The sequence below is a fragment of the Onychomys torridus genome, chromosome 9, assembly GCF_903995425.1.
Source record: "Onychomys torridus chromosome 9, mOncTor1.1, whole genome shotgun sequence".
Lineage (NCBI taxonomy): Eukaryota > Metazoa > Chordata > Mammalia > Rodentia > Cricetidae > Onychomys > Onychomys torridus.
In genome coordinates, this window is record NC_050451.1 from 27,538,305 (window position 1) to 27,562,343 (window position 24,039).

The following is a 24,039-nucleotide window of genomic DNA, read 5'->3' on the forward strand; positions in this document are numbered from 1 at the left end:
GCACACTATCAGAGATCACCATATGATAGCTAGCTCACTAAGGAAGGGAGCAGTCCTTTGCCTCCTAGCAGATTTGGTCATCAACTAAGTAAGCACTCCAGCTCACACTGAAAGGTTTCTACTGCCGCTCACATCTAAGGAATGGCACAAGCCTGACAGTCTTTAGTACTCCACGGCCCTTGAAGACCAGTCTGCCAGGAGAGACTTGACATGGCCAGGGATTCCGATGGTGCTGAAGCCTATCTAAGAGCCTTCAACTAGTGGCAATGGTTGTCTTTCCAGAAAAATCCTTTGCATAGCTTCCTTCTTTTGATTAAGGGCATCAAGTTAGAATATTAGAATCTGGCTGGGCAGTGGTGGAGCATACCTTTAATCCTAGCACTAGGGAGGCAGAGGCTACAGAGTGAGTTTCAGGACAGCAAGGACTAAACAGAGAAACCCAGTCCTGAAAAATTAAAAAAAAAAAAAAAAAAGAATATTAGAATCCAAGAGATTCAGAAAGATGTACTTCAGAGAAATCATCCAGCAGAAAAAGACTCTATTGTTACGGTTTAATGATGATCTACAGTGCTAACTGCAGAGGAGCCCAGCAGGAAAGTAAAGGAGAGAGCCCCAGATACATCTGCATGAACTCTAGCAACCACTAGTCCTCATGCACAAAAGGAGATTATCTATATGACTTCTAACCAGAAGATATCATAAGCAACCAATGTGTGTCACCAGTATTTTGAAACATTTACCTGCAAGCTGTTGTTAAGTAAATCGAAGTCACTGTATCTTCTAACAATCTGTAAGAGACAAGACAGTGGTGTTTTGATTCAGCAAAGGCACCCCCTCCACCTCCTGACCTGGGATTCTCTGGTGCTCCAGAGCTGGAGCACTTGTACCAAGTGAAGCAGTGCTGCCTAGTGTTCACTTTGATTGATAAGCCCAGAAAATGCACATAGCAGTCTTCCAAAGGTTGCCTGGGCTGCAGTAAGCTGGTTAATGCTGGCCAAATTCACAAGGCATCAGCAAGAGATTTAAACAGCAAAAAAATTGTATCTTGGTTTCAAGTCAAATTGACTTTCAAATATCTTTCATATTAACTGAGTACATGAAGGGGGGAGATTAATGATTTGGGGAAAAAAAAGGTTTACTGAGCATAAATGAAAACAAAAGGAAACAGACAGCTTTGATGTCATTTGTCCTTGTCAGGAATAAAATCTCATCCAGTAAAAATGCCACCTCCCGTGGAGATTAAGTCTGTTCCTGTAGGTAAAACTGCTTCACCTCTTGGCAAAGAGTCCGGCTTTTATGTCCTGTGTCATTTCTTGGTTATACTGATGTTACTGCTTAGAACACAGCCAAATCCCACTAGCCCTGGTGTGCTGGTTACTTTTATGTCAGTATGACACTGGCTAGAATCATGTGAAAAGGGGAATCTCAATTGAGAAAATGTTCCCAAAATGTTGGTCTGTGGTACATTTTATTGATTGGTGTGGGAGGACCCAGCTCCCGGGGGTCTGCCACTATGGGCTGGGTCCTGAGTGCTATAAGAAAGCAGGCTGAGCACGGCATAAGAACAAGCCAATAAGCAGCATTCTTCCATGGCCTCTGCTTCAGTTCTTGCCTGTCCTGGCTTCTCTCAGTGATGGACTTATAAGCTGTAAGGAGAAATAAACCCTTTCTTCCCCAAGTTGCCTTTGGTCTTTTGTGTTTTATTATAGCTAGAAACCATAAATAAGACATCTTGGTAAAGAAACTATGGTGCTTTTGGATAGTTTAACTTCAGTCCTTATCACTGGTTCTCAAATGTATGTAGAAAAATTACCTGGATACCACCTAGAACCTTATCTAAAGACAATTTCATTCGGTAGGGCTCAGATGGGGTCCAAGAGCCCATTTTTGCTAAGTACCCCATATAAGGTAGTAGAGCTAGAAAAGACTATTCTGGTAAGGTAATTCTTGTCAAGTACACATAACATTACATGTAAGTCCATCCCAAGGAAGCCAAAGGTAGAACAGCATTTAGCTGCAAGAAAATGCACATTGCAATGCTGCTCTGCCAACATCTAAAGTGTGTGACCTCAGACCAGTTACTTACCTCCAAAGTGTAACGTGGGAATAATGCTACTCTAGAGGAATGGTTTAAGTGTGGAGTAAATCAATGTGTTTAAATCAGCGGTGAATACTTCATAAATTCTCAACAGATAAAAGATGTGATAAATATTCAAATAAAAGCAGTCTGAAACTTAGGCAACAAAAAGACTACATTTGGAACACTGTGGTCAGAGACTGCCTAAGGTGAAGGCAAGGTTTGAGCTGGGTTGTAGATCACAGACAATACTATTAGAAGGGGTAGGATGATGACTCTAGCATTAAAACAGCCTCATAAACAATTCAGCTACCCTTTGCAAGCCAACCTCGATGGGAAAAACCTTCAGTTTCCTCCATCGTCTTTTTCTCTTTAAGGCCAGCACTGAGAAATGCAGAGCCAGGGACCTCAAGAAGAGCCTTCCTTAGGGACAGTGAAGGAGCTAGCTCCAATTGTCCAAGATTAGACTTGTCCACAAAACAGTGACCTGATGGTACATCATTTTTATCTGGTGACTCACTTTACAATTCTGGGCTGAGTTGGAGAATAGCTTTCTACTCTTCCAGGTAACCCCATATGCACATTAACCAACCACCAGTAACAAAGGCTTTGTACATCTGTCTTAAAGCTAAAGACTTATGGGGCTGAAGAAATGGTTCAGGAGTTAAGAACACACACTGCTCCTGCAGGGGCCCAGTTTGCTTCCCAACACCCATATCATGTAGCTCACAACTGCCTGTTGCTCCTGCCTCCTGCCCTACAGAATCTAACCTCCTCTTCTGGCCTCTGACATGGCATTCACTTGTACAAACCCACACTGAGACACACACATACATATACATAATTTTAAAAGAAAAAAAAAAAAAGAAAACTAAAAGCTTACACCTAAAAGAAATATGATTTGTACTATATGAGTATCTTGACTTTTCCAGATTTTTCTAACACCCAGAGATAGCTTTGGCCATAAGTTTAAACATTTTTTTTTCCTAATAGACAAAAATGCTTACCTGCCAGCTGTTTTCCATGGAAATTCCTCTTTGTACCCTAATGATATATTCCTAAAAAGGATAAAAGAAAGAATCTTAGCTGTAAAAAGAAAAGAAAAGAGAGAGAGAGTAGTAGTGTGGGTCTAGAATGTGGCTAGGTGAAGACGGCTCTGGGTTTACTACTCAGCACAGGGGCAGCAGGGAGCTGCTAGTCACGGTGGCATCTGTATGCCCAGCTCTAGGGAGATTAAGGCAGGAGAATGACAAGTTCCAGGCCAACTAGTGTTATATGGTGAGACTCTGGTTTCAATAAAAGACTCATATATGGATAAATGTGTGACTTTAAAGAAAGGGCTGGAGTAATGGCTCATCTGTTGAAGAGTGCTTGCTGCTCTTGCAAAAGATGTGGATTCTGTTCCCAGCACCCACAGGGCAATTCACAACCATCTCTAACTCCAGTTCCAGGGTATGTGATACCCTCTTCTGACCCCCAAGTACACCAGGCATGCACATAGTGCACATATATACATACATGCAGGAAAAATACACATAAAACAAAGAAATTTAAAAGAAAAAAATTAGTTGTGTGTGTAGTGTTTTGTTGTTGTTATTTGTTTTTGTTTTTCAAGACAAGGTTTCTCTGTGTAGCTCTGGCTATCCTAGAACTCACTCTGTAGACCAGGCTGGCCTTAAACTCATAAAGATCTGCCTGACTCTGCTTCCCTAGAATGAGGATTAAAGGTGTGGGGCACTATGCCTGCTTTAAAAGAACAGCTTGTAAAAAGACTTAAAAAATTATGTCTCTAATTGGGAGACCCAATCTTTAACATTCTGGTTTCAGATTTAGCAGGGCGTGGCAACAATGCCTGAAATCCCAGCACCTTGCAATGGATGGTAGCACTAGAAAGACAGAGGCAGGAAGGTCACTAGTCTGAAGCCAGCCTAGGCCTTATCATCTATACATACTGGATCCGAAAAAAGGTAAAAATATTCAACACAAATTCACTTCAGAGCACAGAAAATTACAGACATGGAGTCTTAAGAAATCAAGACCCACCAGGCAGTTGTGGCACATACCTTTGATCCCAGCAGATAGATCTCTGTGAGTTCGAGGCCAGCCTGGTCTATAGAGTGAGTTCCAGGACAGCCAAGGCTACTCAGAGAAACCCTGTCTTGGGGATGTGGAGAAGAGCCAAACACTTACAGAAACTGTCCATTTTTGAGATTAGGTTCAGTGAATAATCGGTTTGGACTAGAGGATATGGCTTGTTTTTGAGACCAGTCTCTTTGCAGACCTGGCTGACCTCAGACTTTGCAATCAATCCTATTACCTCAGCCTCCTTAGTGTTGGGAGCATGGGCATAGACTAGGGTGCCTAGCTGCTGGTATATTCTTATGCTAAAAGACAAAATGGGGAATTCCAGGAAGGCTATCTGCCCAGGTTCTTCTCCTTGCCTGTGTGTGTGCATCCTTCTCTTAGGCATAGGCAATAACCCTTTCTGAAAGGAGTTTTAGGATCTACTGTTAGACAAGATAAATAAGGATTATGATCTAGCAATGGTCATCTATGAGGGGGTATCTTGGGTCCAATCTCCCAGAGTTAATGATTCATTGTCTAAGCTAGGCTTGTGCATTAACAGTTACTACAAGCTCCCCAGGTGATTCTAATGTATAGCCAGGGTAATGAATGACTACTGTTCCATAGCCTCTTAAAGAAACTGGAAGCAAGCCAGGTGTAGTGGTCCACATCTGTAATCTCAGCAACAAGAAGGCAGAAGCAGGAGGATGGTAAATCCTAGTCCAGGCTGGGCTACAGAATAAGGCCCTATCTGAAAAAATAAAACCAATCTCCAGGAGGTGGTGGTGCACACCTTTAATCCCAGCACTCAGGAAGCAGAGGCAAGTGGATCTCTGTGAATTCCAGGACAGCCAGGGCTACACAGACAGAGAAACCCTGTCTCAAAAAACCAAGCAAACAAATAAAGCCAATAAAAGATGTAAATCATGAGCCAAATGATCCTAGCACTACTTGGGAGACTAAGGAAGGAGGATCAGGAGTTCAAGGATAGCCTTGAACTAAGTAGAGCATAGGCTACATGAGACCTTGCCTCAAAAAAAAAAAAAAAAAAAAAGTGGAACAAAGAAGGAAAGAAAATAAATCAGAAGCAGCTCTCTATCACAGAACTAAAAACCTCTGCATGGGAGGAAGGACACAATTAAACTATTAAACCCACCAAACTTCAAAGATCTTTACCCTCTTCCTTTCCTCTCTCCACAAGGGCTCAGCTCTTTCATTTCCTTGGGCACTTAACCTGAGTCTCTTGGGATTCTAAGCTTTGAGAACGTTAACCTCATGTTAGGGAACATATTAAGAGAAACTGAGTTTTGTGAGGGTCAGCTGCTAATCTGGGGTAGGAGGCAGACTGTTTGTCTCAGTGCCCACTAGCCTTCCTAATTCTCTGAGTTCACTCCCATGCTCACTTCTCTACTAACATGTCTCCGTCATTGGAAGGACCCAGAAAAATGCTGCAAACAAGTGACTGTAATGAACAAACAATACTTCTCTGCTCTGAAACTTTCCGTGGCTCACACTAGGTTAAGTCCTCAGCCAACCATCTACATTCTTGTACATCCTGACCAAACTGACCTAACCTTTTCTATCTATTTAGTCTCTCCTTATCAGACTGTTTATATCCTAAATATTCCTGTTTTATGACTCTCAGTTTGCTGTTCCAAATATTTAAATCCTGGAGTGCTCAGCTTTTTAAATGTTAACTGCTATTTTTGTCCCATATCAATGTTTGGGGCAATAGCTCTCTCCAACTAGACTAAAGTCTTGAAGAGCTAGGATCACACATTTCTTATGTTCCAGATCCCACACAGTACAATGTGAGGTCAGCAGCAGAAACAAAATAATTAGGGCATTAGTCACCTAATTGCTTCCTACTACAAACAAGTAAAAATCAATGTACTCTAAAAAAAGCTCCACAAGATCTCCTAAGTCTCAGATGGATGATCTCTCTAAAGAATTAATGTTCAGGTCAAGTGTGGTGACACACACCCATGCGGCTAATGAAACTGCCATGCACCTACTGTCTTGAGGATGCAGCAGAAAGAGTATAAGATTCAAGCCAGCTTAGCTACATGGTGAGTCCTTGACTCAAAGGAGGAAAAAGTACTTTTTTAAGGTTCAAACTTAGGAAGTTTGATGGTGCTGTAACTCACAGGCAGCAGGTAGCATCATATTCAGGGACACCAAGCTTCTGAGGAAGTCTCATAATAGATAGATTGGTTCAGCTCACTGGCCATCTGCCTGGCTACTCGCCATCTTTAATATTTCACAGAATTAATGATTACTCTTTGCTCTGAAACTCATTTATCTCTGCTTCATCTGCATATACTAAGTGCTAGAACCTACTTTTATTTTATGTCAATTGCTATGCAAAACAATAATGTATAAAAAATACCTTCAACAAATGAAAATCTTGAGGATTTTAAAAGGCATCTGAAGAACCACAACTGTCTTAATATAAATTCTGGCAGGTGAGTGAAGCCAAGTGTACCTCCTTTCCAACCACTGAACTCTATTTAAAACTCCTCACTAGTCAGATCATAGAACCATAAGCTTTATTCTTCACAAACCAAAATTCCCCAGTTTGCATTGTGCAAAACCGAATCGAGCACTTTCACTCTGTTCACAGATGAGTCAAGGGAAAGAATCACAGCCCACTTTGATTCCTGCAGTGAAAACAATCATGATCTTGGGGCCTTTGAAGTTCACACTGCCCTCTTTGGAATGGTCTCTCTCCAGGAAGAAAAGCTGGTTTGCACAAGGACTTCAAAGACAGATGATACTCCAATTAGAGACATTCCACAAAGAAGCACTCTGAACTTCTCTGACTTCAGACAAGGCTACAGAATGGATATGGCTTTTGTTGTTGTTTTGTTTGCTTCATTTCTTTTGTTTCTGTTTTGTTTTGCTTTGAGACAAGGTTTCTCTGTGTAGCCCTAGACCAGACTGGCTTCAAACTCAGAGCCTCCTGCCTCCGCCTCACAAGTGCTGAAATTAAAGGTGTGCACCAATACCACCTGACGTAACTAACGCTTATATAAAAGCAAAGCATAAACACAGAAAGACTCCTCAACAAGGCTTTTAAATGAATATAACTTCTACTTATTTGTTCAATAATTCCTGGAACACCTCAAACTGCAGAAACGTATGCACAGAACATAAGGCACTCCCCATCACATAATGAACTAGGAGAAGTATTAAGCAGACAGATTTGTGGCAGTGGTGATTGATTGTTCTGTGGTTCTGGATCTCAAGAGGCTGACTCAGCTGAAAGTGACCTGAGTACTGCTGAGAGCTGCAATGTCCCACTCTGGGGACACTCTTTGCTACCTCCTTTTGTTCACTGTTCCAAAGACAGGCCTCCTAGATGCCCTGGTGCCAGGAGGACACTGAATAACCACAACAAACATCCTGACTCAAGGTCCAAGTGCCACCTTCTAGTTTCTTAGCCTGATTTTTCTAAGCTTCAGTTTGTATCTCTGCATAATCATATCTTTCCAACAGGTTGTGGTGAATACTGGATGAGACAGCATTGCTAAGGCATCCAGAACTGTGGCCAGGCTCCTCAGTTTTCAAGGGATCTGTAGGGGAATGTTAGTCTCCAGAACTGTTAAAGAGTGCCTAAGGACAAAAAAAACAAAAGCAGCCATTCTCTTCAGCATGGATAACAAGTCATTAGCCTCCAATTTTGAGGCAACGTTACTCTAGCTTCTATGTCTCCAGTTCTTTCCTACTTTACCATATTTTCATGTTATGTTCAATTAACACATCTTACTTTTATAATAAGAAAAAGCATTTCTTAAAAAATTATTTATTTATTTATTTTGTTTTGTTTTGTTTTTTTTTTGAAACAAAGTTTCTCTGTGTGTAGTTCTGGCTGTCCTAAAACTCCCTTTGTAGACCAAGCTAGCCTCAAACTCATAGAGATCCTCTTGCCTTTGCAGGATTAAAGCCCTGCGCCAGCACCACCAGCTAGGAAAAACAATATTTTAAAACATTTATTTACACTGTGTGTGTGTGTGTGTGTGTGTGTGTGTGTGTGTGTGTGTACAACTTTGCAGAGTTCGCTCTCCCCCTCCACCGTGTGGATCTCAGGGATTTTTAGGCTAGGCAATAAGCATATTTACCCACTGAGCCATTTCATCGGCCCCAAAACCAATTTTTTAAGAGTTTGTTGATTGGGCTGGAGAGATGGCTCAGTGGTTAAGAGCACTGACTGCTCTTCCAGAGGTCCTGAGTTCAATTCCCAGCAACCACATGGTGGTTTACAACCATCTGTAATGAGATCTGGTGCTCTCTTCTGGCCTGCAGGGACACACACAGACAGAATACTGTATACATAATAAATAAATAAATCTTTAAAAAAAAAAAAAAGAAAGAAAGAACAAAAGGCAGAGAGGGAGCTAAATCCCATGATATTAAAAAAAAAAGTTTGTTGATTTGTAAACTGGAATAGTGCACAGTAATAAGAGTGTTTACCTAGCTAGTCTGGCTGGAGGCACTTTGTTCAACCCCAGCACTCTCAGTGGTAGGAGTGGTTACACTTGTAATTTAAAACATAGTACTTTAGGAATTCTGAGTGATAAGGATTGAGATTCCTGATATGTTATCAAGACAAATATAGTTCATCCCTTTGGGTCATTTTATTACCATTGGCCAGTTGTCTGTTTCTGTTTTTTTCTAGACAGCTCTGTGTAACAGGAACTCACTTTGAGTGCTGGGATTAAAGGTTTGCACCACCACCGTCTAGCCACCCATTGGCATTTTAATTTATGCTGGGGAGACTAGGAAAACAGGACATGGAAATAAAGTAAATTAAATGTCTATTTGTATGAGGACTGATAAAATAGCTGTGTTGGGGGGGGGGCGTGTTCTGGGGATGTAGCTCAGTTGGTTTACTCTCTAGCACTGTGTGAAATGAGCATGGTGATACACACCCATAATCCCAGCACTCAGGAAGGAAAGGTAGGAGAATCAGAAAATCAAGGTCATCCTCAACTACAGAAAGAATTTAAGATGAGCCTGAGGGCTGGAGAGATGGCTCAGGGGTTAAGAGCACTGACTGCTCTTCCAGAGGTCCTGAGTTCAATTCCCAGCAACCACATGGTGGTTCACAACCATCTGTAATGAGATCTGGTGCCCTCTTCTGGCCTGCAGTCATACACATGCTGTATACATAATAATAATAAATAAATCTTAAAAAAAAAAAAAAAAGCCAGGCGGCCGCTGCAGCAGCACACACCTTTAATCCCAGCACTCTAGAGGCTGAGCCAGGCGGATCTCTATGAGTTCAAGCCCAGCCTGGTCTCCAAAGTGAATTCCAGGAAAGGTGCAAAGCTACACAGAGAAACCTTGTCTCAAAAATCAGGAAAAAAAAAAAAAAAAGCAAAGGAGAAGATTGTGCTGGTTGTATAGCTTATAAAACAGATGAGCTTGAGTTGCATGAGCTCCTGTCTCAGGTGGGAAAGAAGCTTGAAATTATGGGTGAAGTCAAGCTGATAGAATATTACATCCAGATTTTAATAACGGTTCTTGCAAGAGAGCTGAATTCACCACCAAAGTCTATTCAACCCAGTGTGACACATTAGTGTCCTCCTGACACACGAATATTTCATAACCAATCATGCATGTTATCATGATGTTCATTACACACCATGTTGTCATAAGCCTCCTCAAAGGTACTTAACTCAGTTTATTTCATCACCCAACAAAAGGTCAAAGTTCAAAGAGAATAAAACATAGCCACTGAGCTCTTAAGTGGTGAGAATGACTGGGCAGCAGGCCTCCAAGACTAATCCATGGACGCAACTGCTCCTACATTCTATGGCTTTAGGCAAATGTTTTCACACTGTGTAGTTTCCTGCCAGTGATTCAGGTCAGCTCAGTAGGTAGAACCAGTCTATCAGGTCAGGAGGCTCAGAACACAGCCTTTTGATTTTAATACCCCAAAATGTTTCAGTCTACCTCCTACCACAAGGGCACAAACTGCTGGGGTGAATGTAATCTGGGCACCATACAAGCCTTGTACAAATGTGAACCTTATTTCCCCTCCATGCTAGCTAGTTAAATCCTATCATCAACATTTGGCAGGTTCTGGAGAAACAGAAGGGGCAGAAGAGATAGCTCAGCAGTTAAGGATTCTTATTGCTCTCACAGATTATAGGAGTTTGGTTCCCAACACTGGGACAAAGCAACTCACAACTGCTTTATAACTTTGGCCCCAGGGGTCCCAATGCCCTCTTCTGGACTCTATTAGTACTGCATTCACATACACACACATACACACACACACACACACACACACACACACACACACACACACACACACGGAGAAATAATCAAATCTTTTACAAAAATAAACAGGAAAAAGGCTAGGAGGTAGTAGGAGGTGGTAGGAGGTGGTGATACACGCCTTTAATTTTAGCACCTGGGAGGCAGAGGTAGGTATTCTCTGTGAATCAGAAGCCAGCCTGGTCTACAAAGCTAGTTCAAGTTAGTTCCCAGACAACCAGGGCTGTTACACAGAGAAATCCTGTTTCTGGGGAAAAAAAAGAAGGAAGGAAGGAAGGAAGGAAGGAAGGAAGGAAGGAAGGAAGGAAAAAGAAAGAGAAAGAAAGAGAGAGGGAAAAAGACAGAGAGAGAGAGAGAGAGAGAGAGAGAGAGAGAGAGAGAGAGAGAGAGAAAGAAAGAAAGAAAGAAAGGAAAGAAGGGAGGGGAAGGGAAGAGAGGGGAAGAAAGGGGAAGGGAAGGGAAGAGCAGTGGCCCTCATCATGGTGTCTCTGTACAGAAATAAACAGGAAAAGGGATTTTTATATGAACATTCATGAAGCAGTCATCATGCTTATGGGGTACTCTGCAATTAAAAATGCAGTTAATTTCATTTGTTCAGGATCATCACAGGCTAGTCTACTTCTCTCCCGAGTTAGTACCCCAGGGACTGACAACAGCTACTCTTCCAGGGGCTTCCTGTGCCTTATTTAGTAGCAGTGGCCAGGATAAACCAGGACTAGGTCCTGTCGCTCACAGGTCTGGCCTGCCTGGCCCTCTGGCTCAGTCCTTCTCACCAGTTCAGCCTTCGGAAGGCCATAGCGACCTAAGGTCTAACATCTCTCATGGTGGCACTACACACATGGGACTACTGAGCCCCCAGACACAGCTATTGTTAGGGCTGAAATTTTAATTTAATTAATTAAAGTATCTAAGCAAGGTATAGTGGGCACATGTATATAATAGCACTACGGAGGCTGAGGCAGGAGGATGGAGAGTGTAAAGTCATCTTAAGCTACACAGTAAGGCCCTGTCTCAAAAGAATTAAGTAAATGATCTTTAAAAAGTTTTGAGTAATATAGTATGCAGTGGCTACAGGTCTGGCCAGTGCAGTTAAAGACTATCTGAAGGTATTAAGTATTTTTTAAAATGAAAGAATACTAAATATAATGTGTGATGGCTTGCTTTTCCCCATGTAAGATATTACAAATCTCTTTCCAGAACAATATATTTGAACATTATTTTTAGGAGGGGGGGGGGGCAGCAAACAAGGTTTCTCTGTGTAGCCCTGGCTGTCCTGGAACTCACTCTGTAGACCAGGCTGGCTTTGAACCCACAGAAATCTTTGGTGGGTATTGTGTTCCCTGAAATATTGTGTGTTCCCCAAAATAAACAAATCTGGGGTCAGAGAACAGATAACCACTAGAACAAAGCCAAAATTGGTGGCTAGAAAATGGGAAGAGTAAGCTATTGCAGAAGTTGGTCGGTGGTGGTACACGCCTTTAATTAGCACTTGGGAGGCAGAGCTAGTCCGATCTCTGAGTTCAAGGCCACTTTAGAAACAGCTAAGCATGGTGACCCATGTCTTTAATCCCAGAAACCCAACCTTTAATCCCAGGGAGTGGGGGCAGAAAGAGAAAGGTATATAAGGCGTGAGGACCAGGAACTAGAGGAGGAGAAAAACATGTAGTTAGTTAAGCATTTGGTTGATTAAGCGTTCAGGCTTTGGAGCAACACAGTTCAGCTGAGATTCATGTGGAGGAGGACTCAGAAGCTTCCAGCCTGAGGAAAAAGGATCACCTGAGGAACTAGCAAGGTAAGATAGCTGTGGCTTGTTCTGTGTCTCTGCAATCACCCCAATAACTGGCCTCGGGTTTGATTTCATTAATAAGACCTTTTAAGATTCCTGCTACAGAAATCCATTTGCAGTATGTGTAGTGGGTAGCTGTATTTAAACCAATAAGTATGTGTGAGCCTTTGCCATGGTTCCACTTGATAGTCACAGCACCTTCGCTTAGATTTGTGATTGCTATAATCATAAAATACACACTACACTGCAAAATTTATATGATAAAAGGAGTATAAAATGTAGCAATTTATACCAATTTAAATTGAAATAATATTTTGGATACACTGTATTATAGGCAAAATATTTTACTTAGATTATTTCACCTTTGTGAGTTTTTTAATTTCTTTTCCTTTTTGTTTTTTTTTTGTTTTTGTTTTGGTTTGGGTTTTGGTGTTTGGTTTTTGAGACAGGGTTTCTCTGTATAGCTTTGCACCTTTCCTAGAACTCACTCTGTAGCCCAGGTAGGCCTCAAACTCACAAGGCTCTGCCTCCCAAGTGCTGGGATTAAAGGCGTGCGCCACCACCGCCTGGCAATTTTTTATTATTATTATGAGAGAGAGAGAGAGAGAGAGAATGAGAATGAGAATGATATGTGTGTGTTGTGTGTGTGTGTGTGTGTTTGTACAGGAACATGCATGCCATGTACATGTACATGTGGAGGGGAGGTCCGAGGACAACTTTAGAAATCAATTCTTGCCTTCTATCAAGGAATCCAGGGATCAAACTCAGGTCATCAGGATTGTACAGGTAGTATTTGCACAGATGGCCTTTCTGACCATCTCAGCAGCCCTCTTTACACTGTTGTTAATATAGCTACTGGAAAATGCAAAGTTATATGTGTCACTCACACTATATCTTTACTGGCTGGTGCTGCCTTCAGCCTCTGGTATGTGTGATGAATTAACTCCATGCTCAGGTGGCTAGGATGGAGAACTGAAAAATTGGTCACCCAAATCTCTGTCGGGTTCTCAAGGGGACTTCCAAATTGTCGGTGTCTAGGTCAATGCAGCTCTCAAACAAGCCTCCATTCTGCAGGTCTGATGACAAGTCATTCCAAGACTACAGGTATCATGGAAGCCATGAAGTCTAGAACTACTAACCCTACTTGTTTCCATTTTCTTCAAAAGGGCATTAGTAATATGCAACTTAGACAGCTATGAGGATAAAATGAAAAAAAAAAACTGACTTCTTATAAAGTAAGACATATACTAAGCATTTCATCTCTAGGTATTTATTCAGAAGAAATGAAAATGTATATTCACAATGACTTTACCCAAATACTCATGGCAGCTCTATCATAATACCCAACAGGAAACAACCAAACACAGATGTGAGGCAATAAACTGTGGTTTATGCACACAATAAAATGCCATTCAGTGATTAAAAAGAACCTTGGAGCCGAGCTCAGTGACACTCACATGTCTTCTAGGAAATTTGAGATGATGAGGGAAAATAATCATTTGAGCCCAGAACTGTAAGGTCTGCCTAGCAATGTAATGGGACCTTCTCTCCAAGAGGTAAGGGAAGGCAGAAACTAAATACTGCACCAATGTAGTAATATATTATGTACCCTAATAAACTTGCCTGGGGATCGAAGGACAGAACCAGCCACTATATTAGACATAGAGGCCAGACAGTGGTGGCACACACCTTTAATCCTATCACTCGGGAGGCAGAGATCCCTTTGGATCTCTGTGAGTACAAGGCCACGCTGGAAACAGAGTCAGGTAGTGGTGGCACATAACTTTAATCCTATTACTGGGAAGCACACACAACTTTAATCCCAGGAAGTGACATGGCTGGGCAGAGAAAGGTACATAAGGCGTGAGGTGACAGGAACTAAAGCAGTTCAACTGAGATCCTTTCAGGTGAGGACTCAGAGGCTTTCAGTCTGAGGAAACAAGATCGGCTGAGGAGTTGGTGAGGTGAGATTGGCTGTGGCTTGCTCTGCCTCTCTGATCTTTCAACTTTCACCCAAATATCTGGCTCTGGGTTTTTTATTAAAAGACCATCTAAGATTCAAATAACACACCATATACAGTTTTACTTACAGAAGGTATGCTACAAAAGATGAAATGTCAGGAACAACAAGTAGTTGTTCAGTTATAGTTGCCAGGGACCAGAAGAGGATACTACAAAGGATGCTAAGGAAATGCTTGCTGTAGAAAATGTTACAGTAGGTACGTCTTTTTCAAATTTACCAAACTGTATACTTAAAAATGACTAATTTTTTTTTCCTTTTTTTTTTTTTGAGACAGGGTTTCTCTGTATAGCTTTAGAGCCTTTCCTGGAACTCACTCTGTAGCCCAAGCTAGTCTCGAACTCACAGAGATCCACCTGCCTCATGAGTGCTGGGATTAAAGACATGTACCAACATGGCCCAGCAAAAAAAAAAATAAAATAAATAATAATAATAATAATTTTATTGCATGTAAAGTATACTTCAACAAATCCAACCTAATGGGGAGTGAGGAGAAAAGGAAGAAGGGAAAAGGAAAGAGAAGAAATTAATGATTAACATGAAATACTTTATGGCTTGGCAAATAACATCAACTGTATGACATCACCATAATCATTTCCATGTTATTTAAAAAGTTTATAAACTAGCCGGGCAGTGGTAGCACACACCTTTAATCCCAACACTCAGAAGACAGAAGCAAGCAGACCTCTGTGAGTTCGAGGCCAGCCTGGTCTACAAAGTGAGTTCCAGGACAGCCAAGACTACAGGGAAACCATTTCTTTTTTTTTTTTTTTTTTTTAAGATTTATTTATTTTGTATACAGAAGAGGGCGCCAGATCTCATTACAGATGGTTGTGAGCCACCATGTGGTTGCTGGGAATTGAACTCAGGACCTCTGGAAGAGCAGTCAGTGCTGTTAACCTCTGAGGCATCTCTCCAGCCCGAGAAACCATGTCTTGAAAAACCAAAAAGGTCTAGAACTTAAGACTAACTATCCCTTTGACCTTGTACTATTTCTCTATTCATATCTTGGTGCACCTGTTTCCACCTGTCACCTGGTCAACTTTTCCTTCCTCCTCCCATGTTGTCATGGACCAGAGATGCATCCTGATTTCACTGATCCATTACTCCCCTATGTCCTTCTTTTGTCCATCACACGGTACCCTATATACCAGCAGTAAATTAGGCTTCCTAAAACATCATTCTCATGTGCTATATACATGCTCATGTCTCCTCAATGCTGCTCAGATCCCCTGAACCTGGCATCCTACAATTGGTTTGAGTCCACTGCTTTTCCATATTTACACTGACACAATAAACAAATGGAAATTAATGTACAAAGGCAGGAACCAACTCTATCTTGCTTAGTTCTGCACCTCACATACCAAGTGCCCAAAACATGGAACATGTCTACAGCAAGTTATGAAAAAATATTGTTCAGATGTATTATAACTGATCACCAACCTGATTCAAATCACAGCACACATGTGAAAAGCCAAACATGGCTGGGCATGCCTGTGGCTCCAGCACCAGATCACTGAGATGGACTCAGAAAGTAAACAACTCAGAAGTCTCAAGAAGTCCCTGAAATTTACCAGACACACAAGAATCCTTCCTCCCCAAGTTTGTATAAACAATAAGGACTGTGGAAGAGATTCAAATCAGTTTCCAACCAGCCTACCTGTCTATAAAGGAAGAGATAGATACTCAGTGTGTCAAGCTGCCTGCAAGTCACAAAGGGAGCTCCAGGACTGCAGCTTTCCTGAATCATTACCCATATTGGGCTGGGTGAGCTTTCAGGGATGCAGCTGCCTCTGAGTCATCCCTGCTCTTGTTACTGACTCCAATAAACTCAGTAGCTTGCCCACTTGGACTTTGGTGGTATTGTACTTAGGTCTGTTGTCAGTTCCTTATCTGGGGGATGAATAGACATTTTTGATTTGTGTTACATCTCTCCTGGAAAAGTGTCACACAACACATGGGCATACATATTTACCTACATGCACCAACACACACACACACACACACACACACACACACACACACACACACACACACAGACACGCATGCACTCAAGAAAGTAACAGATAAGTTGAGCATGGGGACTCATGTCTGTAGTTCCAGCACCCAGGAAATCAACCAAGATAGGAGGCAGATAGATATGTTTGTACAGAATGCAATTTGCAAGGAATATAGAGGTATGCCTTAGGCAGCAAGATAGGATTATCACTACTCAAGGGAGAGGAGAGGCTTATGTAGGAAGCTAGTCAGTATTCTGTGGTCAACTGCAATGTCCGTGGGCTTTCTCAAAAACTATTAACAAAGGGGTCAGCATCAGTTAAGTAGCAGTTTGGGAGTCAGAAGCTAGTAGAACATATTCTCCTATCTTGATGACTTTGTCCTATATGGGAGTGTGAGATAACTTGTAATATGGTGATCTGCAGGACCACACGCAGAAATGCCTAGGGTGTGACAAGGGACTACCCATTCTGTGTACTCTGGTGGGCCAATGGGCTGCTCTCTACTGGCCAGACACTTGAGGCTGGTGTATACAGGCCTACTTCCAGCTTCATTTCCCTTTGCTCCAACACAGAAGAAAGGGCTAAAGTGTGCAGGGCTAAAGTGCACAGAGTCCCTGGGCAGACAGGCAGGCCTAGCAGGGAGGCCCTGAATGGAAAAGACTGCCTTCCCTTTTCACCTTACAGCATTCTCCTTTATCAATACTCCATTCATTTCCTCCCTCGTCATGGCAGGAAGTATGGGAGCTGCTCAACAGAATTAATGAGGAAAAACAACTTGTTGCTCCAAACCATGGCCAAAGAAATGTGGGAAAACTCGTTTAAATGTTCTAAGCGAAGGTGCTGTGACCATCAAGTGGAACCATGGCAAAGGCTCGCACATACTTATTGGTTTAAATACAGCTACCCACTACACATACTGCTTTCTGGTCCAGAACCCTTTGCCCTTCCCTTGGGCCACTAATAAATCATCTGTGCATACATACCAAAATGCACTATGCAAGCTACAAACTAAAGTAGTTTGTTTTCTTTCTTGCCATATATAATCCATTTAGTGTTTTAAATACATTTTCATAAAATAACATATGTATGACAGTATAGTATATTATTATATTATATTATTTTTAAATATATACATCTCACCGACTAAAATAAACTTCAAGCTTACAGTTTTTCTGAGTGTGTGTCTGTATGCTTGCCTAAGTATGTATAGAAACTAGAGGCTGTCTTTTTCAATCACTCCTCTACCATATTTTTAAGATGGGGACTCTCGATGAACCTTGAGCTTTTTTTTTTTTTCTTTTCTTTTTCCAGAGCTGAGGACCGAACCCAGGGCCTTGCGCTTGCTAGGCAAGTGCTCTACCACTGAGCTAAATTCCCAACCTCTTGAGCTTATTATTTTAGCTAGCCTGGCTGGCCAGAGAGCCTCTGGAATCCTCCTGTCTCCACATTTCTCAGCTCTGGGATTACAAGTACATTTTATCACACCCAGCTTTTACATGGATACTAACTATCCAGACACAGATTCTAATGTTTGTTGTACAAGCATTTTATCTACTGATCCACCTACTCAGCCATAGTTTTTGTTTTACTTTTTTTTCTTTTTGGTTTTTCGAGACAGGGTTTCTCTATGTAGCTTTGGAGACTTTCCCCTAGTTTGGTCACCAGCATCATGAATTGGAGACCAAGAGGTCAATTTGCAGAAACCTTCTCCAAAATCCAAGTGTTTACCCAAGACAAAGCATTTGTGTCCTTAGTCAAAGTCTCAATCTGAAAACAAAGGACAATGACCTCTTTACCACACACTTTAATCTCCCCACTATGTGCATGGTATTCACAAATAACACCCAGTTAAAGGGCAAACCCATGGGAGGAGTTGACCACTCCCTTCCTAACCCTGAGCCCTTAAGAGTTCCAAGAGAGAGCCAGTGTGGTGGCTCACACTGGTAATTATAGCACTTGGAAGGCAGAGGAGTAGGGTTAAAGTTGGAGGACAGCTTGGTCTACACTGTAAATTCCAGACTAACCAGGCCTACAGAGTAAAACTCTGCTTTAAAAAAAGTGTGTGTGAGTGTGGGGGGGGGGGTGGGGGATGGGGGTAACCAGCATGGTTTGCCTTTATCCCAGCTCAGTAGGTAAGGGTGCTTGCCATCATGCCTGATGACCCAAATGTGATCTCCAGAACCCACAAGGTGGAAGGAGAAAACCAATTCCTGCAAGTTGTCCTCTGATCTCCATACATGTACTGTGAGACCCACGTAGCCTCCACTCTCCTCATATCCAAATAAATGAATAAACACAATACAAATTTTTTAATTAAAAAGAGTTCCAAGTGTTGGTTAAATCGGCGTTGCTGGTGGCTGGCCACACCGCCCACGGCGGCCATGCTGGCAGAGGAGCGTGCTGGAAAAACGTCACGAGCCACAGTTACCTTTTTAGAGCCTTATTGGGAAAGAGAGGGAGAGAAGGAGAGAGACAGAGAGACCGCATGGAGGGGAGAGCGGATAGAGAGAAGGGGGGGGGGGTACACAGAGTGCCCGCCCGCTTTTTAGGCTGGCTCGCATCCCAGGATGGTGACATAATTAAGGACAGAACCCTTACACCAAGGGGTCTCGGTGATTAAACAGTCCATAAAGTGTTTGTCACACAAACATAAGGACTTGAATCCCTAGCACACACATAAAAGGTCAGGTACAGCATGTACCTATAATGGCTCACTCAGAAGGCACAGATAGGAGGGTCATTAAGGTTTAGTGGCCATCAGTCTAGCTGAATCTGAGAATTCAATGAGAATTTATTTTATGTGCACTGGTGTTCCACCTTCATGTATTCACCACTTGCCTGCCTGGTGCCCCTAGAGGCCAGAAGAGGCAGTTGGATTGGATTGGAACTGGAGTTACAAACAGCTATGAGCCACCAAGCGGGTGCTAGGAACCCAACTTGGGTCCTCTGCAAGAAAAAGTGCTCCTAACTGCTGAGCCATCTCTCCAGCCCTTTCTGATCAATTTCTTGAAGCTAAAGTTATTGTGCTCTATTAAAAAAAAAAAAAAAAAAAAAAGCAAGAATGTACAAAAGAAAACCATTTAAGCCAAAGATAGGCAATGCATCACCAACAGACATTGCTCCAGCAAGCTGCTGCTCATCCAAGTGTCTTTTTGGGAAATGACTTTGTGTTCCTTTGTCCTCCTGGTGTCTGTTTTCCCCAAACAATTTTTCCCTTCAGAAATCCTAAGTCAGATTTACCCTCTTGTGTTTTCTAAGACAAAACAACTTGACAAATTAAAGTAACTGTGGACAGAAATGAGCTTACTTGGAATAACATACTTAAATGTGGTTAACCCTCTACACATAGGTTCCTAGGAAATAAGGAGATGGAAGATGGGAACAACCTTACAAATACTTCATAAAGATGATTTTTCATCCTTGTAACAAGAGGAGAGCAGTTGAGAACAGGCACCGATTATTCCCATTTACATGACAAAACTAAAAAGAGTGACCTGGTAGTTGTTAGGTTTCAAACCTGGGACAAAAGCCTGAGGCACCTATTTAACATATCAAATCACATCCGGCCACCAGGTTCTCCCAGCATCCCTTAGTCCCTACCTGTTAGGGGTCCTCCTGGCTGGCATACCCTACCCACTACCCTGAACTCCCCAACTGCTGCTCCCTATATAATCCAACCATTTGGTTTCCTACTCTCTTTGTGCCTTTGGCCTCCTGGCCGCTGCACCTGGTACCCCTGCTCTCCTCTCTCTTCCTCTGCCCCCTCTTCCCACATGGCCCGGCTCAGTCTGGCCATGTCCACTCTGGACTCTCCCAGATGTTCCTACCTCTAGCTACACTCTCCAACATATCTATAATAAACTTTCTCCTCCACCATACCTAGGAAAGCCATGTGCTTTCTTTTCCTTTCTGTTTCTTTTTTTCACTCAGTGGTTCATGCTGGTCCATGTCTGTAATCCCAACACTCAGAAGGTGGAAGCAAGAAGACAAGGTGTTCAAGGCTGGCTTCAGCTACATCAGAAATAAAAATCTGAGTGAGCTGAAATACACCCTGGATGGGATCTCTATTAGTCCAAGGTCTACATATCGAGCTCCAGGCCAGTCAGGGATAGTGAGACCCCATCTCAAAACAAAACAAAACAAAAGGGTGGGTGGGAAGGAGTTTCAATGACTTGCCCAAACAAAATCACAAAACTGACAAGTATGATTCCAAACCTATAGTCAGCTTGACACTTCAAAGAGCAGCTGCTACTATATATCCCTCTATGTGTTTCTGTCCTTAGCCAAGGAGCAACTTCCTAGAAAGCAGTATTTCAAAGGGTACATCTTTGACTTTTGAGACATAATTTTCCTTTGGCCAACAAACTGTAAAGCTACCTTCAATCTGCCCAACAGAAAGCAATGCCTTTCTCTTCTCCTACGTACCACTTTCAAGAACTAATTCTTTCCAACTGTTCCTGTTTCTAAGGGACTTACTCATAAGTCATTAGTAGTCCAAGAATTTTGCATCAGTATATGCTTTTTCTCAATAAAGTTTAGGGCTGATGCAACATTTTTCAGTCTCACACTTCACAGCTAAAATGACAAGAGCACAGAACAGTCAAAAATTATGCAAGACGATACAGTTTTTATTCCACGTCTGCCTCTCTCGGACGTCTGTGAGTCACTGTCTTTCCTGTTCAGTCATCATTATAAAAACTGCTATTTTTTTGCCCTAAAATTATTGTTTTGTGTTTATTTTAATGAAAATATCTGCATAAACAATGGGACCTCATTCCATCTCTCACCACCTCACTTTAGCACTGACCTCTGTTAGTAGCCCAGGAGCCTCGTTCTGATTTTCACAATCTCGATTTACACAAACAGGGAAAAGGGCACAAAAGGGTCACAATGTGGTTGCAGTTCATTTACTTACCCACCCAACAGACACATATGAAATGCTATCAGACTGAGACCCAAAGTGAGTGAGAATTGTGCCCCCATCATAGTGTGGCAGAGAGGAAATTACATGATTATAGTGGTGTCCATATGGCCTGAAGTAATAGCTATGAACGAAGGACGGCTTTCTAGAGGAAGTGGTTGGTCTCTGAGTATGTGTAACCATCCATCTCTTTAGTACTAAATAGATCTAAAAGACTCAACATTGTCTAAGACTTACTTGCCAGTAATCCAGTCAAAATATAATTTGAAAGAAAGATTACTTTCTGTCCTAAAACTTGGCCCTTTAAACACTCACTTTACAACAATTACAAGTTTAACAAACTCATGGGTATTTGGTGGCTTTTCACAAGTTTCTAGACTAGGACTTAATATGTTAGCATAGGGAGACAAAGTGCACATTTTAAAAAGATAGTCATTTCTCTAACTGAGGACGAATGCTTTAAACAATACAGGACCTACAAAACAAGGCTATCGGAGAGGAAACCGGGGTTCAAAAAAGTCTCGCTTTAATACAACAGAATGAAAGATCTCTTTGAACTTGCGTGCGCGCGTGTACACACACACACACACACGGGGGGGGGGGGGCTTTAGTCTCCAAATGATGAACCCCCAAACACTGCCATGATAAACAAACAAGCCTCTGAGCTGGAATCTGATTTGGTGGCCTGACAAAACACTACAATCTAAGGAATCTCACTCCTACCTCCACCCCATTCATCATTTCCTCAATAAAGTCCCACAGGCTAGTTGCTCCCCAGTTTTTACTGGTTCCTGGATTTATTGCTTGTAAATTACAATGCACAGAGCGCCATTCAAAAGAAAAATTGTACGGGCAAATGAAAGCAAGCGTGCTTTAAAGCCCTATAAAAGACTGTATGTAGGCGAAATGAACTCGCCTGTGTTTACTACGAGTACCTACGGCACCTTTATGCCACACCAGGGGGTCTCAGATGCAAACGCACGCCCCCGGAGCCGCGGCTGCGAAGGAGGAGGGCCGCAGGGTCACACACCTGCCCGGCTCCGATGCCCGCGCCCGGCTGCGCCGTCTGGCCTGCGCCCGGCCCCCGCCCTCGGCCCGGGCCTCCCGCCCCGGCCGCGCACCGTATGCGACTGCAGACTCTGGCTCGCCTCGACAGCCGCTGTCAGCGGTACCGTGTCGTCCAGCAGCACTTTGCCGGCCGGCGGCTTCTCCATGAAAGCCATCCCGGGCCGTCGCCGCCGCCTCTCAAGCCGGGCCAGGAACCGGAGGCACCAAGCCCCGCCACCCGCCGCGTCCCGCCGCCGCTGCTGTCAACGCGCGCCGCCCCACGCGCCGCCGCCGCCCGCTGGGTCCTAACGCCAGTCAGCTCGGCCCGAAGGCTGTCAACACCCGTTCGCCCGCCCCCGCTGGGTCCTAGCGCCGTATTATTGGTAGGTGACTGCCCGCTCTTGAACGTCCCAACGCTGCTTCTGTCAGAGGCATTGTGTCGCATTCTTGGCACCTCCTGGCTGCTGCATCGTACAACCAGTACCATGAGCACCTGGCCCGGGACCCAGGAGCACAAAACTAAACCATCACCACCAGGAATCCTCAGATCTAGACACTGCATCTAGAGCCCTGGAATCCAAAAGAACTGAGTTTTTCACATGAAACTTTGAAAAGCTCAGATTGGCAGATTTGAGACTCTACTGCTGGTTATCACATCTCCCCTGCCCAAGGGCTCAGGAAACACCTTCATGGAGGGCCCTCAGTCTGAGCCTGTAGACCAAACATTCTAAACCAAATCCTGATTCAGGTTTTGAACCTGGAGCCTCAGGAGAACCTAGCTGCTGCATGCACCCTCGTAACTAGATCCCACAGTGTTTGATTCCAGAACCCTTGAGCATGAACTGTGATGGAAAAAATAACGGATGCAAAGATTTTCCTGCTTCTGTGCTTGGCTCCTGGCTCTGTTGAGTCCAAAGTCTTCAATCCCAAGAGCTTCTGTGCTTGGCTCCTGGCTCTGTTGAGCTCAAAGTCTTCAATCCCAAGAGCCCTTAGACCCTTGAAACGCTTTGGTTCTAGCATTCTGGCTCTAAGAACCTCAAACTTAGTATCATCAAACTTGAAAATCAACTTCTTAGCATCAAATCTACCCTGACTACCTTAACCCAAGATCACAATTTTCAAGGATAATAATGGAATTAAACTTAGGTCAGATGACCAGGACCTTCTGTCTCTGATATTTACTTAAACTGTATGGCCTTGAGTAACTGACACCCTGAGACCTCACTTTTCCATTGGCAAAAGTGCATAAATACCTATGTAGAAAGTGTAATAGGAATGAACAGGATTGGAAAATACTTTGCAGATATTAAGAATATCAAACAATATACATTACAATCTGACAATGCACAGAACAGAGATTTCTAAGTGTTGTTTGTTGCCATTAAATTTCTATTATTTCATTCATAGAAACAAAGCTTTTTTTGTGAATCCACCACTACTGCAATTTGATATCATAGCAAATGTCTAGATTGCACTAAATGGTTAAGCTTAGAGATTGTTGGGCAATCCTAAGTAACCAAGTGATAACAACAGATTGCCTTTAAGGTCATTGCTCAGTAAAGGGAGATATGGGAAATGTAACTTCTTAATTTAGCCCTAAATAAATGAGATTTTTTCTTGCATCTCATTTTTATCTCAATGTGCTTTAAAGCTGAAATCTATTAAAGCCAAACCATATGTCACTTAAGGAGGACACAACTCTTTCCCTCCATTTCTTTGTTTGAATTGTCAGAGTACCAGAAACCCAAATCCTGCATTATGACTCCTGTCAGGATGGAGAATAGACAAGGTCATATATGGTCATATCCTCCTGCAGGTGTGTGAAGGCATTCATTCACT

General features: G+C 42.7%; 1 protein-coding gene across 7 annotated transcripts in view; it reads right to left on the minus strand.

Annotated features, from left to right (window-relative positions):
* Window positions 1–22,477, minus strand: part of Pxk (PX domain containing serine/threonine kinase like) — an 84,923-nt gene extending 62,446 nt beyond the window's left edge. For 5 of the 7 annotated variants that reach the window (XR_004945869.1, XM_036198676.1, XM_036198673.1 and 2 more), the window contains exons 1-3: window positions 22,275–22,467; window positions 3,085–3,135; window positions 741–788 (exon numbers count right to left, since the gene is read on the minus strand). Coding sequence is in view for 6 of the 7 variants with exons in the window: in XM_036198676.1 (XP_036054569.1) it covers window positions 741–788; window positions 3,085–3,135; window positions 22,275–22,376 (201 nt within the window). In the remaining variant the exon portion in view is untranslated. Of the gene's footprint in view, window positions 1–740; window positions 789–3,084; window positions 3,136–22,274 lie in introns of all 7 variants that reach the window. The other 2 variants (XM_036198672.1, XM_036198670.1) reach the window with 1 other exon arrangement.
* Window positions 22,478–24,039: the final 1,562 nt, after the last annotated feature.